General features: G+C 37.9%; 1 protein-coding gene across 2 annotated transcripts in view; it reads left to right on the top strand.

Moving 5' to 3' along the window:
* KAT6A (lysine acetyltransferase 6A) overlaps positions 1-17764 on the top strand; it is a 105154-nt gene that overhangs the window by 82942 nt on the left and 4448 nt on the right. The window contains exons 9-15 of one of the 2 annotated variants that reach the window (XM_065899767.1): positions 5656-5797; positions 7300-7461; positions 8475-8568; positions 11025-11256; positions 11954-12203; positions 13610-14227; positions 17146-17458. In XM_065899767.1, the coding sequence (XP_065755839.1) occupies positions 5656-5797; positions 7300-7461; positions 8475-8568; positions 11025-11256; positions 11954-12203; positions 13610-14227; positions 17146-17458 (1811 nt within the window). The remainder of the gene's footprint in view (positions 1-5655; positions 5798-7299; positions 7462-8474; positions 8569-11024; positions 11257-11953; positions 12204-13609; positions 14228-17145; positions 17459-17764) is intronic. The other variant, XM_065899768.1, reaches the window with a different exon arrangement.

A 17764-nucleotide genomic window follows, 5' to 3' on the forward strand; every position in this document is an offset into this window, starting at 1 on the left:
AATCAGTCGGTGTGATATATACCACATTAGCAAATTGAAGAAGAAAAACGATATAATCATCTCAGTAGATGCATAAAAAGCTTTTGACAAAATTCAACATCCATTTATGATAAAAACTCTCCAGAAAGTGGGCATAGAAGGAACATACCTCAACATAATAAAGGCCATATATGATAAGCCCACAGCTAATTTCATACTCAGTTATGGAAAGCCAAAAGCATTTCCTCTCAGATCAGGAACAAGACAGGGGTGCCCACTCACCACTTTTATTCAACATAGTGTTGGAAGTCCAAGCTGCAGCAGTCAGACAAGCAAAAGAAATAAAAGGAATCTCGATTGGAAAGAAGAATTAAAACTGTCACTGTTTGCAGATAACATGATACTATACATAGAAAATCCTAAAGATGCCACAAAAAACTTCTAGAGCTCATCAATGAATTTGGTAAAGTTGCAGGATACAAAATTTGTTGTGTTTCTGTACACTAACAGTGAACTATCAGAAAGAGAAATTAAGGAAACAATCCCATTTACCGTCGCATCAAAAAGAATAAAATACCTAGGAATAAACCTACCTAAGGAGGTAAAAGACATGTACTCAGAAAACTATTAAGACATTGATGAAAGAAATTGAAGATGACACAAACAAATGGAAAGATATATACTGTGTTCATGGATTAGAAGAATTATTATTGTTAAAAATGACCATATTATGCAAGGCAATCTACCGATTCAGTGCAGTCCCTATCAAATTACTAATGGCATTTTTCATAGAACTGGAACAAAAATTTTAAACTTTGTGTAGAAACACAAAAGATCCTGAATAGCTGAAACAATCTTGAGAAAGTAAAACAGAGCTGGAGGCATCATGCTCCCTGACTTCAGACTATACTACAAAGCCACAGTAATCAAAACAGTATGGTACTGGCACAGAAACAGACACACAGATCAGTGGAACAGGATAGAAAGCCCAGGAGTAAATGCACACACTTATGGTCAATTAATCTGTGACAAAGAAAGCAAGAATGTACAATGGGGAAAAGATAGTCTCTTCAGTAAATGATGGTGGGATGACTGGACAGCTACATGCAACAGAATGAAATTAGACAATTTTCTTAAACCAGGTACAAAAGTAAACTCAAAATGGTTTAAAGACCTAAAGATAAGACCTGTAACCATAAAACTTCTAGAAGAAAATATAGGTGGAACACTCTTTGACATAAATCGCAGCAGTTTTTTGGGGGGATCTGTCTCCTAAAGCAAAGGAAGCAAAAGCAAAAATAAACAAATGGAACCTAATTAAACTTAAAAGCTTTTGCCCAGCAAAGGAAACCACTGACAAAATGAAAAGACAACCTACTACTGAATGGGAGAAAATACTTGCAAATGATATGACCAATAAGAGGTTAATATCCAAAATATATAAACAGCTCATACAACTCAACATCAAACAAACAAAAAAAACCCCCAAAACCAGCTGATTAAAAAATGGGCAGAAGACCTGAATAGATATTTTTCCAAAGAAGACATGCAGATGGCCAACAGGCATGTGAAAAGATGCTCAACATTGTTGATCATTAGAGAGATGCAAATTAAAACCACAATGAGATATTACCTCACGCCTGTCAGAATGGCTGTCATCAAAAAAAATCTACAAATAACATGTTGGCGAGGATGTGGAGAATAGAGAACCATTGTACACTTGGTGGGAATTTAAATTGATGCAGTTACTGTGCAGAACAGTATGGAGGTTCCTCAAAAAACTAAAAATAGAACTACCATATGATCCAACAATTCCACTTCTGGGTATATGTCCAAAGAAAACAAAAACATTAAAGCGAAAAGATATATGCACCTCAATGTTCATAGCAGCATTGTTTACAATAGCGAAGACATAGAAGCAACCTAAGTGTCCATCAACAAATGAATGGATAAAGAAGATATTATGTATATATAACATCTTCTTTATCTGTGTATGTGGTGTGTATCTGTATATATGTACATATGACAAAGGAATACCACTCAGCCATAAAAAGGAACGAAATAATGCCATTTGCGGCAACATGGATGGACTTGGAGGGTATTATGGTTAGTAAATAAGTCAGACAAAGAAAAATACTATATGATATCACTTATGTGTGGAATCTAAAAAATAAACTAGTGGATGTAACAAAAAAGAAATAGACACACAGACACAGGGAACAAACTAGTGGTTACCAGTGGGGAGAGGGAAGGGGGAGGGGCAAGGTAGTGGTGCAGATGAAGAGGTGCAAACTACTATGTATAAAATAAATAAGCTAAAATGGCATATTTTACAGCACAGGGAACATAGCCAATATTTTAATAATAACTATAAATGGAGTATAACTCAAAAATTGTGAATCACTATGTTGTACACCTGGGACTTATTGTTCATCAGCCATACTTCAATAAAAAAAAAGAAAGAAAAATAAATAGGAGGCTTTAAAAATGTTTTCAGCAGGAACTGATTTAGAATAAACTAGATCATATTATGCTTGCTTCTGTTTTATTAGTTTTCACATAATAAGGCCCAATGAAGTTTTTAAAAAAATAATCAATAAAATGCCATACATCTTGCTATTCCAAGTAAACAGCTTGAAGTTGGCATTTGTCATTATTGTAACCTGGAAAAGTCACTGGTTCTTTCTCTCTTCCCTTCTCCTCCCTCCTCTCCCCCCTTCCCTTCCCCCTCCTCCTCTCTTCTCTTCCTTCCCTCCCTCCATCTCTCTGTCTCTTTCTTTCTTATTTCAAAAAGCTCAGAATTTTGTTTAGGTTTTTTAGATTCACATTTGTAGGAAATATTTATTTGTAATATTTAGCTGTCACACTGAACCTATACTCAAGGATTCTTCTCTGTCTTCATGTTGTAACAAGTTAAAATTGGTCGTTGAGAATTTATTTATTTATTTTATTAAAGTATAGTTGGTTTACAATATTGTATTAGTTTCAGGTGTACAGCAAAGTGATTCTGTTATATATATTTATATATATTATAAATAATTTGATATATATTATTTTCCATTATATCAATAGATTATTACAAGATAATGAATATAGTTCCCTGTGCTACACAGATTCTTGTTGCTTATCTATTTTATGCATAGTTTATATCTGTTAATCCCATACTCCTAATTTATCCCTTCCGCCCTCCCTTTCCCCTTCGATAACCATAAGTTTGTTTTCTGTGTTTGTGAATCTGTTTCTGTTTTGTATGTAGATTCATTTGTATTTGTTTTTGGACTCCACATATAAGTGATACCATAAAGTGTTTGTCTTTCCCTGTCTGACTTCACTTAGTATGATATTCTCTAGGTCCATGTATGTTGCTGCAGATGACAGTAGTTCGTTCTTCTTCATGGCTGAGTAATATTCCATTTATGTATATGGGTGTATATGTATCACATCTTCTGTTGATGTGTGCTTGGGTTGCTTGCATGTCTGGGCTATTGTAAATAGTGCTGCTATGAACATTGAGGTTCATGTATCTTTTCAAAGAGTTTTTCTCTTTTCTAGATATAGCCCATTGAGAATTTAGAACAGGTAAAGAATAGGTAAGTAGTAGAGTAGTTGCAGGGAGGAGGATGCCATTAAGTACATTTATAGGGAGAACCTCATTCTTCCACCTTCCTTTGAAGAAGAAATCGTTCAAAATCCAAGATATTCAGGAAGACAGGCTGGCAGTTGTGGGTCATCTTTGAGACTCAGTTAATACCATTAGTGCCCACATTAGATGATGAAGTATACAACTGGGGCCATTTCATTTTGAGTTTTTTTTAGTTCTGGTGGTAAAGAAGGAAAAAGCTATTTATCCTGCTGTCGTTCCTTCTCTGAGTAGCTTGAGGCAACGTGCGAAGGAAATAAGCAGAGTGGCCTAGGAAGCCTTCCTTTCCTGTGCTCTGGGCGCCTGCTGCTTATATTTGTAATGTCAGTCATTATTTGTTTCACTCAGTACTTTATTTTGGAATGGCTTATTTTTGTACTAGTGATATAATTTCGGGTTGTTTTGAGTTTGACTAATATTAGACATTATTTTTGTGTTACATATTGTAGACATTTAGAAATATTATATACCACAGCAGTTCCATGGAAGCTTTTAGTGTGCTGAATGGCAGTTTTAAAAATAAGATGTGGGATTGTAGAGAAGGAATTAATACACTTTGTGAATCCCCAAGGGAGAAGAAAAAATTAATCACATGCCTTTTCCCACTTTACTTGAGCATGAAACACTTAAATGTATACAGAACTAGTGTTCCATAATACACCTGGGAAAGGCTTTAGTTGAATGTTAGATGTTTTCAGATAAATATGCTTCAAAAGCTGCTTCTAAAGTAGAACTTGAAAAAATAGTTATGGTCTTAACACGTTAACAAAGTAAACATTTTTGTACATTAATCTACTTTTTCTTTAATTCCAGATTAATCTTTTTAAAGCATAGCTATCTAAACTGATGGCAACTAAATTAATGAGGTTTTTAAAAATTTTCCTTCAGCCTCAGTACTTATTTATATGAGGGAAGATACCGTATTTTATTTGGATTATATCTTTTGTCATATCATCCAGTATTTTCACATATGCAGTTTTCATTGTAGGATCAGATCTTAGCTTACCAAGGCGTGCTTGCCAGTTTTGGACACAGTTCAGGATGCAGGGAAGCTTCTGTGCTGAGGATACATGGGGTGTATATTTTATAATAGAGAGCCATTGGGGGTCTTCTCAATTCAGACTAAAATACATATAAAAGCCACTGGGTTTTAGTTTAGGTTATGTTCCTTCTGTTACTTTATGAACTGATCTCATCACTTTGTTGCCTAGCTCCTCATAAAAGGGACATTATAAGGAAGAAATCCTGTTAAACTACGGCTAAAATAGCAAGACTGTTGAATAAATATAAATGATATGACTATAACAGAATATGAGAATGAATAAATTGAAATTTTATTTCACCTTGAAAAATAGACTTTTGAGTTGCAGGATTTAATGTGATATTTAACTAGAGAGGAAGCTAGAATTTCAGGGGTGGAAGGAAGGAGGTAGTGTAGTATGTCCTAACTTGAAAAAAACATACTATAATTTTATACTTAAAAAGATATACAAAATCTGCTTTTATAATACCTACTATATGTCCATCCTACTCAGCACTCTGTACCTAGTGTACCTAGCACAGGGCCTGATAGTATTCAATAAATGTTCATTTTCTGAAATTAATGACTGAATGATCAAATAAAGGAAGAAAGAATATATAGCATAACAAAATCTTCACTTATTGGTGTGTTCTCAAGGTAGACTTTACTTTTTACTTACTGGAGATTATCAAGGAGTAGAGAAGGTGAGATTTTCATATCTGTCCCGTGGGTAACTTAAAAAGACTGCAAAGTATTAGTCTGATAGGAAGAGCACTGAATTGGGTGAATTGATTCTCACCCCTGCCTTCTTGCCGTTAATTAGTTGGATCCTGTTATTCAACTTAGTTCTGTCTTTAGTTTTTGTTTTTCCTTCTTTTCATTTGGTTAATGGGGATAATGATACATTCTTTACCTTTTTACCTGGGTAGTAATGAGAATCAAAAAAGAATAGTGATGAAAGTTTAAAGTCTTATAAAATATAAAGCCCTCTTATTTGTGTAATTATTTTTTACAGGCTGCCTAAGTTGTATCTCTGTGAATTCTGTCTAAAATATATGAAAAGTAGAACTATTCTACAGCAGCACATGAAGAAATGTGGTTGGTTCCATCCTCCTGCTAATGAGATTTATAGAAAGAATAACATTTCTGTCTTTGAGGTAAAGTAGAAGATGTTTAGTAGTTGTCTTCCTACCCATTTCAAATACAGTGCCACCTGTACTTTAATTGCACGACTTGATTTTTTTTTGGAAATGTTATTTTACTGTTGTTCATTCACTGTTGAGTCAGTAATTCAGCTGTATGAGGGAGAAGCAGAATTAGGCCAATCTAAGTGGTACCCAGTTCACAAGCTTGATCTCTGAATAAACTATTCTGTATTTCATTGAATCAAAGACATCAGTTGTACTATATCTTATTTTATGTACCACTGAGAAGGTAAAGGCACTGCTAATTATGATCAAACTCCATTTGATTATTAAATGCCAACGGATTTTACTTATGTTTAGATGTGATAAGATTGTGTCTTAGAATCTATGAAATATGACACTTAAATGAAAAAATTTCTACTGCTCTATTTAAAGGAATATTGTGTAGAGGTATGTGTAATCCTGTATATTGAATAAATCTTAATATATTTCCTTAATATATATATAATATAATATGGTTGTATGACTTACGCTACATCTGTGATTCTGTGTTGTTAGTAGTGGTTTTTAATTTCTTGATCTCAGTTCTGTGGTTTAATTGCCAAGTATTAATTGAGTACCTGCCATGTGCTCAGTTCTGTTAATTACTATGATGATAGAATTTCAAATTGTCAGGAACTATTCCATCCCTCACTTCCTTCATCTTCCCAAAGCCTTTATTTTAGGTGAGGAATAGAGGAGCTCTTGACCTCGTGGGGAGGGAAAGGGTGTGGTGTACAATAAATTACTTAAATTGCTAAAGAAATTGCAGTCTTGAAATGTCAATGTCTTTGGGTCTGATGTAGACAATTGTTGGCATTTCCATAAAAGAGCTGGCTCCAGCAGTGCCAAGAATTACAGGGGTATTGGGAGCATGTAGCCTAGTCCTCCTGATCTTTGCCAACCGGAGTCCAAGAAATAACCTCACTTGCCAGGTTGCTGCCTAGGGAACCTGCTTGGTGCTTCTGACAATAGATAATAATCCCTTGAGTAGCTTTATTTGGGGGAAATCTCATCATGGCAGTCAGATTACATTGCTTTTAGCTGCTGGCACAGATTAAACTATAGTTTTACCTTGCTTTACTTATGTGTATTTTAGAAGAGGTTGCATTTAGATCTTTTGTTGAATTAAATACTTTAAAAAATACATCAGATCAGCTTGCCATCTGAAGGATTCCTGTAGTCAATCTTGTTATAAAAGCAAAAAGTGCTGTTTTTAAAACTGGCCATCACCTCCTTGTCTAGACTTTTCATGCTTTGTTGAAGTGCAGTGTTTTATTTATTTAGTTGTTTTAAAATAGCAGGCACTGTACTCTGCCGTTTCAAGGGACCGCTTCCAGGTCCATTTTGTTCTGATAGCTGCCAGCTCCTCTTCGGCTGGACTGTGGGTACTCACAGGTGCTTGTTTCTGATGTGTGTTATTCTAGAACTAAAGAGACACCCTGCTGACCATTTTGTCTATTTTTTTCCTCTAGGTTGATGGGAATGTGAGTACCATTTATTGTCAGAACCTGTGTCTCTTGGCAAAATTGTTTCTTGACCACAAAACACTCTATTATGATGTGGAGCCATTTCTTTTTTATGTACTAACCCAGAATGATGTCAAGGGCTGCCACCTTGTTGGCTATTTTTCTAAAGTAAGTATATCAGCTTAAATTTTTTTTGAATTCATATGGAAATCTGAAACAATCTTTGCTGGTTCTCACTAGGAGACACTACAGGATGCAGCACCTCTGGGTGCCATCTAGCTTTCTGGAAAGGGAAACAGAAGGAACATTGAGAAACTTACCTGTTACCAGCAGGTGCCTAGTAATGTTCGACAGACTGTACTCTGCTGGGAACATAAACTGCTGCTTACCCAGAGGGAAAGCTTTACTATGATTTCTACTCCCATGGTGATGATAGATAGAACTCATGAAATAAACAGAGTCATTACCTCTCTGAGTTCTTTCTCATTTTAAATCTCTTCCTAATTTGCATTTTAGGCATAGAAGTAAGAATTTTTAGGAAGCCACTTTTATTAAAGGGTATTTTCTCTCCTTCAATTTTTCATTCTCTTGGGGAGAAAAAATAGTTTCTTTTGTAGTCAAACAATGTAAAAGATGTACTTTCATTTAAGCAAGCCCATGGTAAAATCTAAGTGTATAAAGATAGTTAAGTGAAAAGTCCTAGTTCTGTTATTAGGCTATTTCAGTAGTTAAATATAATTTTAAATATATTGCTTGATTTATAAAAGTGTATTTATTCCCACCCTATGTAGCACCAAAAAGGGAAATAAAGGAAACTTTGGTGATGAATCGTCCCACTTCTAGGGTGCCACACTGACACCATTTGTAGCTTTGCAGATCCGTTGGGACTCGGATTCCTCTGCTCACCTCAGGCATTGACATACTGTTTTTGAGTTGCACATGGTGTTGGGTGGTGTCATTTCAATTTATATTTTTATTCTCCTGGTATGGTTGCTTTGTGGGTAATGGCAGTGACTTAACCATGTCCTTTCTCCTCCCAGAGGGGTGTTTTTTTCTTGATGTGCATTGCTATTCCCAAAGGACCAGGGCTGTGGTTTTGACTATTAGTATTTGTTTCTTAAAAATTAACATCAGTGTTTAGTCTTACCAGCCAAAAACTTAGCTTTTGTTTTCTCCCCCAGGAAAAGCACTGCCAACAGAAGTACAACGTTTCCTGTATAATGATTCTTCCCCAGTACCAACGCAAGGGCTATGGCAGGTTTCTCATCGATTTCAGTAAGGATTATAGTAACATAATTGCTCATTGTCTCTTCCTGTGGAGTGTGTGTGTGTGTATGTATGTGTGTGTGTATTTTTAAAGATTTGCAGATGATTTATTGGTTGCTTGTATCTTTTGTCATACTGCTGAGTGGAACTTTTTTTTATTCTTTAAAATTAAGGGTACTTTAATTAATTAATTTATTTTTGGCTGTGTTGGGTCTTCGTTTCTGTGCAAGGGCTTTCCCTAGTTGTGGCAAGTGGGGGTCACTCTTCATCGCGGTGCGCGGGCCTCTCACTGTCGTGGCCTCTCTTGTTGTGGAGCACAGGCTCCAGACGCGCAGGCTCAGTAGTTGTGGCTCACGGGCCTAGTTGCTCCGCGGCATGTGGGATCTCCCCAGACCAGGACTCGAACCCGTGTCCCCTGCATTAGCAGGCAGATTCTCAACCACTGTGCCACCAGGGAAGCCCTGCTGAGTGGAACTTTAAAGCCTAAGGCCATGAACATGTTTTTTCTTTTGGTTGCATGTGAATATTTCCAAAATAGCTAATATTGGATATGAGCTTCTGTGTGATCTATAGCAAATAGTTTTAATTTGCAGCTATTAATTTACAACAGAACTTCTGTTTTATGCAGTTAATTCTCACAACAATATTAAAAACACTGTAAAACTACTTAAATTAGTACTAATAAAGAAGTGCAGCACCTGCCCTCTTTTGATTACCCAGTTATCTGAGAAAATGTGTGTGTGCATCGTTTTTTTAGTTACAGGTTCTATCTACCTCGTGGTTAAAAATATGCACCTTTAAAAATTTTAGAAGTAAATGATACAGTAAAAAATTGGAGTTAAAATTGAAAGCTAACAGTTCTTAAAAAAGGTTATTGTGGAACTTGCAATTTGTTGTTGTTGTTTTTATAAATTTATTTATTTATTTTTGGCTGTGTTGGGTCTTCGATGCTGCACGCAGGCTTTCTCCTAGTTGCAGTGAGCGGGGGCTACTCTTTGTTGCGGTGCGCGGGCTTCTCATTGCGGTGGCTTCTCTTGTTGCGGAGCATGGGCTCTAGGCGTGTGGGCTTCAGTAGTTGTGGCTCACGGGCTCTAGAGCGCAGGCTCAGTAGTTGTGGCACATGGGCTTAGTTGCTCTGTGGCATGTGGGATCTTCCCGGACCAGGGCTCAAACCTGTGTCCCCTGCATTGGCAGGCGGATTCTTAACCACTGCGCCACCAGGGAAGCCCTGCATTTTGTTTTATACATTGATAATCTTGCTTAGAAAGTAAATGTATGTTGGAGGTAAATTTTATACTGATTATAAAATAGTGGTATTCGAGGGCATATTTTCTCTCAGATAATTGGGCTAAAAATAATATTTAAAGGAATAATATTTAAATAAATAATAATATTTAAATAATATTTAAAGAAGTAATGGTTAAACTAAGGATTTTGATACAGGAAATTCTTCTAAATATCAGATGATTACATCACTAGTATTAATTCTCATGCAGACCAATGAAGCTTATTCTACTTGGCCTTAGACTGTGTTCCTGACTATATTTTATTGGAAATATGTGCCATTGGTTATTTTTTACATTTTCTTGGTGGTTTTTTTTCCGACTAATAGTAGAGGGTAAAACTCAGATTATTTCCTTTAATATCAGTATACTGTTTTGAAATAGGACTCATGATTGGACATGTATGCCATTAAGTAGCAAAGTTAGGGGAAAATATTTTATTAGTCATTTTTTTGAGATATACAAATAATTGTATGATTACAGTATTTTTTATTATCAAACATTATTTTAATGTAATGTATTTTCCCACATTACCATTCTTAGACTGATTTCCCTTAGAATTTATGCCTTTCTTTTCCTGTTCTTGAGACTCACGCACTGGACAAGAGGACAAAGTAATACCACCACGCACAGTGGACGCTCGCACACTGACATTCTTGTTCACCAGAAATTAGGGTGATAGGTAATTGTGAGGAGAGCTTTGGTTGAAGTGAGAAATCGTCATCTAAATCATTCACAGAAGAACTGCAATCTTCATAGATAGGGTTATGTAAAAACTAAAGGCGTTCTTTTGTACTGTGCAGTTCGGGTAGATCTGTTGCCATCTAGTGGTCTAAATAAAACATGCAAGGGTGGTTTCCCCTCCTTGTACATTGAATAAAAAGCATTCTTGCCTATGAATGTGAAGTCCTGATTTTTAACAGTTTGAATATTCTAACTGTGATTTATATTAACTATAGACAAAGTAATGCTAACTTCATGTTCGGTGTGTACAAATTATGTAATCTTCCTGCAAATTTGTTTTCAAGTGATTTTGTAATTTTGTTCTTTTTCTTGAAGGAATTTACCTTTGAAATTATAGCATATGATACTTGGATTGATTGTGGAAGAGGGGCTTGTTATTTTTGTAAACTGCCCTCTTTTAGGCTCTCTGACATATTTGTGATTTGGGGGTTTCTTTAGGTTATTTGTTATCAAAGCGTGAAGGCCAAGCAGGGTCTCCAGAGAAACCGTTATCCGATCTAGGTCGTCTTTCCTACATGGCTTATTGGAAAAGTGTAATATTGGAGTGCCTTTATCACCAAAATGACAAGCAAATCAGCATTAAGAAGTTAAGTAAGTTGACTGGAATCTGCCCTCAAGACATTACTTCCACACTCCACCACCTGCGAATGCTGGACTTCCGGAGTGACCAGTGAGTATCACATCCCTTTGTATAACCTTTGAAAGATAATTAGGTAGAAGGTTTTGGATCGGACAGCCAAATTGTCAATTAAAGGACATAAACTAATACAAATGGTGTACTTGGTGATACTGAGACATCATTTTCCTTTCTGTATTTTATACTATTGACCATATTTTTTTTTACAACTTTTTTTCTGGTCTTCCTTCTTCTAACTTTTGTACCTAAGCTACTGAATCTTTTATTTTATTTATTGGGAGCTCCTTCACAATACAAGAGGTAACAACTGTAGAAATAGTGTCAAATAAAATACACCCTTGATTAATTTCCATACAAATGGGACAAAAGAAATACAAGTCAAAGGAAAGACAGCTTACCCTTTTCTAGTGTGGTTGAGAAAAGGTCACAAAGAAAGGAGGCATTTGGGCTAGAAAGATGGAGAGTAAAAGAGTACAGGAGAGTAGCAGAAGTTTCAGAGGTGGGAAATGTGAGAATGGGAAGTGGCTGAAACAACCTCATCCCTCACTCTAGTTGAGTGTGAAGTGTTTGTCCAGTTCATATTCTGAGCCATCTCAGTGGTGGTGTCTTCCCAGGGAGGCTTTTTGTGAAGCATTTTTATCTCCAGGGCTTTCTGAGGGTGTAGCTCCATATTCATTGTTTGGTACTCCTTGTACGTCGTTGATTGCTATAAACTTTTCTCTGGTTTCAGATTTGTGATTATCCGCCGGGAAAAACTGATCCAAGATCACATGGCAAAGCTTCAGCTGAATCTGCGGCCTGTGGATGTAGATCCAGAGTGTTTGCGCTGGACTCCTGTCATAGTCTCCAATTCAGTCGTCTCGGAGGAGGAGGAAGAGGAGGAGGAAGAGGAGGAGGAGGAAGAGGAGGAGGAGGAGGAGGAGGAGGGAGAACAGGAAGAGCCTCAGAGCCAGGAAGGAGAATTAGAGACGAGTGTAAGGGCACGAATGGTCCCTGTTGTTGATGATACAAGAGCATGTTTTGGTTTTCATGAGTGTTTGTGATGTACCTATAATGATATCTTAAACCAACACCATAAATTCACATTAGAATTTCTGAGTTTATTTCAGTGATAGAAATTTCAGGAAGACTGTGTTTTGTTTACTTCTTTCTATATTTTTAAGCCTTGTATCATTAGGAAACCTTCAAATTTGTTATGTTACTTATGAGTAAATATTTCTTATCACAGTGCCAATAAGCAGCTAAATTTGAAGCTGTATAGGAATTGAGGAATCTGAATTGAATCTAAATCTGACCATTGTTTAAAATAAAATGAAGATACATTTTCCTTAAAACATTAAGGAAGTAAACAGATGCATGTTTTCTAATGGAGCACCAAATAGTTCAGTGTCTCTAGCCATTAAAGGGTTAATGAGGGACTGTACTCCATTACATCATTTTCAGTATTTTTCTTTATGTGATGTGTACTTGTCTCTGTTCTTTTCTTATTTATTTATTTATTTTTAATTTAATTTAATTTTTTTATCGCGGTACGCGGGCCTCTCACTGTTGTGGCCCCTCCCGTTGCAGAGCACAGGCTCCAGACGCGCAGGCTCAGCGGCCGTGGCTCACGGGCCCAGCCGCTCCGCGGCATGTGAGATCTTCCCAGACCGGGGCACGAACCCGTGTCCCCTGCATCGGCAGGCGGACTCTCAACCACTGCGCCACCAGGGAAGCCCCTGTTCTTTTTTTTAAAGCAGTGCTTTTCATCCTTTAAAAATCTGTGTCCTCCTTTGATAAACATAAAGTTTCATACCCCTGTTTAGTGTAATTTTCAAAATAAAATAAAATATTCAGAATAAAATAAGTCAAAATAATTACAGAAATTTTCTTTAATTTTTTGAGCATCCTCTTTCTCTTGCCCATGCCCCAGAGTCCGTCTCCTCTGTTTATAAATTTGTTTCTGAGAAATTTCATAAACTATCTCATTTAACATTTACCAGATTATAAGAATAATAATATTCACTTTGTTTATTGAATATGGTATTGTATAGCAGTTAAGAGCGCTGACTCTTGGGTCAGACTGTCTGGGTTTATATCCCAGCTTCTTCATTTGCCATTCCATGACCTGGGGCAAGTTACTTACATTCTTTTGTGCCTCAGTTAACGTCATTTGTAAAATGGGGATATAATAATAATAATACTTCATGTAATTGGTGTGAATTATACCCATATAGTATTTAAAACAGTCCCTAACACATAAGAGATATTTGTTAGCCATTAAATAATAACTTTCTCTTTAAAGCTCTGTTTTCTTTTTTTATCTCAGTTTTTAAAAGGTCAGAATAGGAGATATAACCAAATAAGACTGAAAATTAACCAGCATGGTTTTATTTTCTAACATCAGGTGGGGAAGTCTGCATCTCGTGAGAACAAAGAACAAGATTCTTATTCTTCAGTAGAAAGTGAAAAGAAACCAGAAGTTACAGCACCAGCCAGTTCTACGCGTTTGAACAAACAGGTCCTTCCCCGTGACAGTCTTCCTGCCAATAATCAGCCATCTCGGAGAGGCCGCTGGAGGAGGAAGAACAGAAAAGCCCAGGAGCGCTTTGGTGATGAGGATTCAAAACTGCTTTTGGAAGAGACATCAGCTCCTCCGGAGCAGTATGGAGACTGTGAGGAAAAATCAGAAACCTGCCAAGAAGAGTACACGGAAGGCCAGGAGCAGTCGGCAGCCTCGCAGGAGCAGCCGAGCCAGGACGCGAAGCCAGATGGTCCCAAAAGAAGACCGAGTGAGGGGCTCGAGCTCTGGCGAGGACCGCTCAAGAAAAGCCCCGAGCCTCTGAAGTGTGGGCTGCCAGAAAGCCACAACAGGCTGCCCCGTCGCTACAGTGAAGGTCGCTACAGCGATGGGGACAGGGCCCTCCTGCGGGGCTGCAGCGAGAGCAGCGAGGAGGAGGGGGAGCCCGAGAGCCCGCGGTCCAGCTCGCCCCCGGTCCTCACCAAGCCCACGCTGAAGCGGAAGGTGGGGTCCGTCTCTGTGCTGTGCTGGAGTTAACCCATAGTGTGTTAGCCTTTCAGCTTCAAGCCTCAGTATGTTGCAGCATGTGATGTTCCCAGTGAGCATTTGAAATGTGCACATGACTTCTTTGGTTCGTGGGAGTTCACTTAGAAGTCATAAATAAACTTATTTAAGGGCTGACAGACTGTTTTCAGCTTGCTAGTTTGATTTCAAAGTAGGACTTTTCAGGGATTTAAAAAAAACATACAGGGACTTCCCTGGTGGTCCAGTGGTTAAGACACTGCGCTTCCACTGCAGGGGGCACGGGTTTGATCCGTGGTTGGGGAACTAAGATCCCGCATGCCACGTAGTGTGGCCAAACACAAACAGACAAAACGTACAGATTAGAAATGTTTCTATTAGAAAAGGAGAGGAAACCACTACACAATTCGATGGAAAGTGGGCGTAACGGTGCCCTGCATTGCGATGCTCGGAGTGAAGCCATTCTTCTCACCCCTGGTGGTACTGTCTCTCCTGTCCTCTGTCCTCCCTTCTCACTCTCCTCTCCAACCCTCCAGTGGTTTGACTTAACTTTGTTTTAAAAGTATTTTCTAAACTATATTTCATCATCTTGCAAAGGTTGAATGATAGCCAGATCGTTAGTAAACGCTGTGTGATGATGACAATGACTTCTGTTAATCTGTATACCAGAAATCTCCCAGGCTATGGGGTGAACTTTAAACATTGCTGCAGACCAGCCAGACTGAAGTGTGTCAGCTCTGGATGAGCCATTCTGTGCTAGTGAGGTGACAGCTTTCATCCAGAACAATAAAATCATTCTTTTCCTTAGCAGAACCTTAAAAAAAAAAAAGAAGATAGGGCTATTTATTAAAGAATGAGCTTTCCATTTTAGAAGAGTTTTAGATTTACAGATTTATTGCAAAGAAAGTACAAAGAGTTCCTATATTCCCCAGTTTCCCCTATTATTAACCTTTTACCTTGGTATGGTACATTTGTCACAGTGAACCAGTACTGATGCATTTTTAGCTAGAGTCCATACTTCATTCAGCTTTCCTCTGTTTTCCCTAATGTCCTCTCCTGCCCCAGCACACCACCTTACGTTTAGTCGTCATGTCTCTTTAGGCCCCCTTCTTGTTGTTGGCAGTTTCTCAGACTACTTGTTTTTGAAGGCCTTGCCAGGTTTGAGGAGTACTGGCTAGATTTTGTAGAATGCCCCTTATGATAGTAAAATGGGGTGATGGGTTTTGGGGAAGAAGGCCCCAGAGGTAAAGTGCCATTCTCATCACATCATATAAGGGTATCTGCCGTCAGTCCGTACCGATTACCAAATACAAGGGTATTTGCTGTCAGTGTGACTTCTCACTGTTCACGTTCACATGAACCCCGGTCGCCTGGCTCCAGGTATCAGGTTTGTCAGGTTTCTCTACTGTAAAGTTACTCCTTTTTTCAAACTCTTTTCCATACTGTATTCTTTGGAAGGAAGTTACTGCCTACAGCCCACACTTAAGATACAGGGAGTTATGCTCTACTCTCTAAGAGCAGAATATCGTGTTAATTATTTGGAATTCTGTTTGGGGGATTTATCCATTTTTCCCCATCTATTTCTTGATTCAAGCATTTATTTATATCAGTATGGACTCATAGATATTTACTTTATACGTCAAGTTATAATCCAGTTCTACCATCTTACTAATTTGTTGCTCAAATTGTTCCAGCCTTGGCCATGAGGAGCTCTTTCAGTTTTGCTCCTGTGTCTCTTCAACATACATACCCTCAACATTGTGAAGTGTTTTTGGTTTGTTTTGTTTTCAGCACTTCGTTACATTCTGGTTCTACAAAATGTTCCAGGTTCATCTTGTGTATTTCATGCCCCAGTCCTAGGATCAGCTATTTCTCCGCAGAGCAAGTCCATGTTTAACCTAGTTTGAAAATTGTGTTCTCAACTAGAAAACTAGTAAATTTGAAGTGAAGAAAAAATGATTAACCTGCTGTTCATTACGTGACCATGAAGAATATATCTTTGCCATCCTAGGCTTATATTGCCTTTTTATAAAATAAAATTGTGCTATTTGCCTGTGTAAAAAGAGAATATTATAACAGGCAGTGAGATCGTGTACAGGATACTTTTGAAGTTTTTGAAGAGATTCACTTGACTAGGAGTCAGAAACTGTTTTACAGCCATTTCTCTGCTGACTGGATATGACCTTAAAGCAAATTCTGTAAATTCTCTGGCCTCTCTAGAATGAGGGGATTGAATTAGATCAGTTTTGGTGATACAGTATTATTTTGTGATATCTTTCATGTGATTCAAGGTGTTAGATCAACCCTAGTACAAAATTGTGCCTAATGTACCAGGTCCCAGTAACAGAGTTATTTTACTTCTGAATGCTCATGGACGCCAAGGAGACCTGAACCCATTCCCAGGCTCCACTGTAACTCTTTGTGGATAGCCTATGAAAATGGTGTACAGCCTTCCTGATGGTTCTGCTGACCTGCACAGTGGAGTTGTGAGACGAAGAGTGTTTTATTTCTTTTTTTCTTTTGAGGAAAAGAGAAGTTAAGGGACTAGTCACTGTGTCATTTCTGAAATAGTCAGCTTCCCTAGGGTGCTAAATTTAACTGAACTGTTAGTAAGGGAATGTTAATATCTACTCTCTAGGCATGCCTGTCGATTCTTTTACAAAGTTGTATTCAGTGATACTTTGTATCTGTGACACTTTATGTATGTATAGTATCTTACTATAGTATTTTTTATCTTTTACTATAGTATTTTGAAATAATATTCAAAATGTCTTTTGGCAAACGGCCTGTTCATTTTGTATGTGCTAATTCTAGCAGGTTTAAAAACTATTAATCATGTTACTAATGGAAATGATAGCATTCATTACTGTAAATAAAATGCTCCTTTCTCTTTTAAATAGAAACCAATTCTTCACCGAAGAAGGCGAGTCCGAAAGCGCAAACACCACAATAGCAGTGTGGTCACAGAAACCATTTCTGAGACCACGGAGGTCTTAGACGAGCCTTTTGAAGACTCTGACTCCGAGAGGCCGATGCCAAGATTAGAACCCACGTTTGAGATTGACCAGGAGGAAGAGGAAGAGGATGAGAACGAGCTCTTCTCTCAAGGGTACTTCCGTCACTTGTCCTCACAGGACGTTCTCAGGTGTCGACCCGCTTCTAAGAGGAAGTCTAAAGACAGAGACGAATACGAAGATTCAGATGATGCTGATGGTATGCTTCGCAGAGCTGTTGCTTACTGTGGTTTTCTTGTTGTGAAAGATACAGCAGTGATAGTGGCAAACCTCCAACAGAGAGGGCTGAAAGGCAGACACGACCCACTGGGCACGTGCAGAATGACTGGCAGCCTCTGAAGAGTTGTATCAAGTGTACTCATCCTCATTTTCTCACTTAGTTTTCTGTCCTCTTATAAAAGTGCTTTTTCGTAGTTCCCCCTTCAACTCAAGACCTATTTTTGCTTCTGCAGAAAGTATCTTGCTGTTAGGAAATTGTTCTTTTGCCTGCTCCTTTCTCGGCCAT

This window comes from Phocoena phocoena, chromosome 21 (assembly GCF_963924675.1).
Source record: "Phocoena phocoena chromosome 21, mPhoPho1.1, whole genome shotgun sequence".
NCBI lineage: Eukaryota > Metazoa > Chordata > Mammalia > Artiodactyla > Phocoenidae > Phocoena > Phocoena phocoena.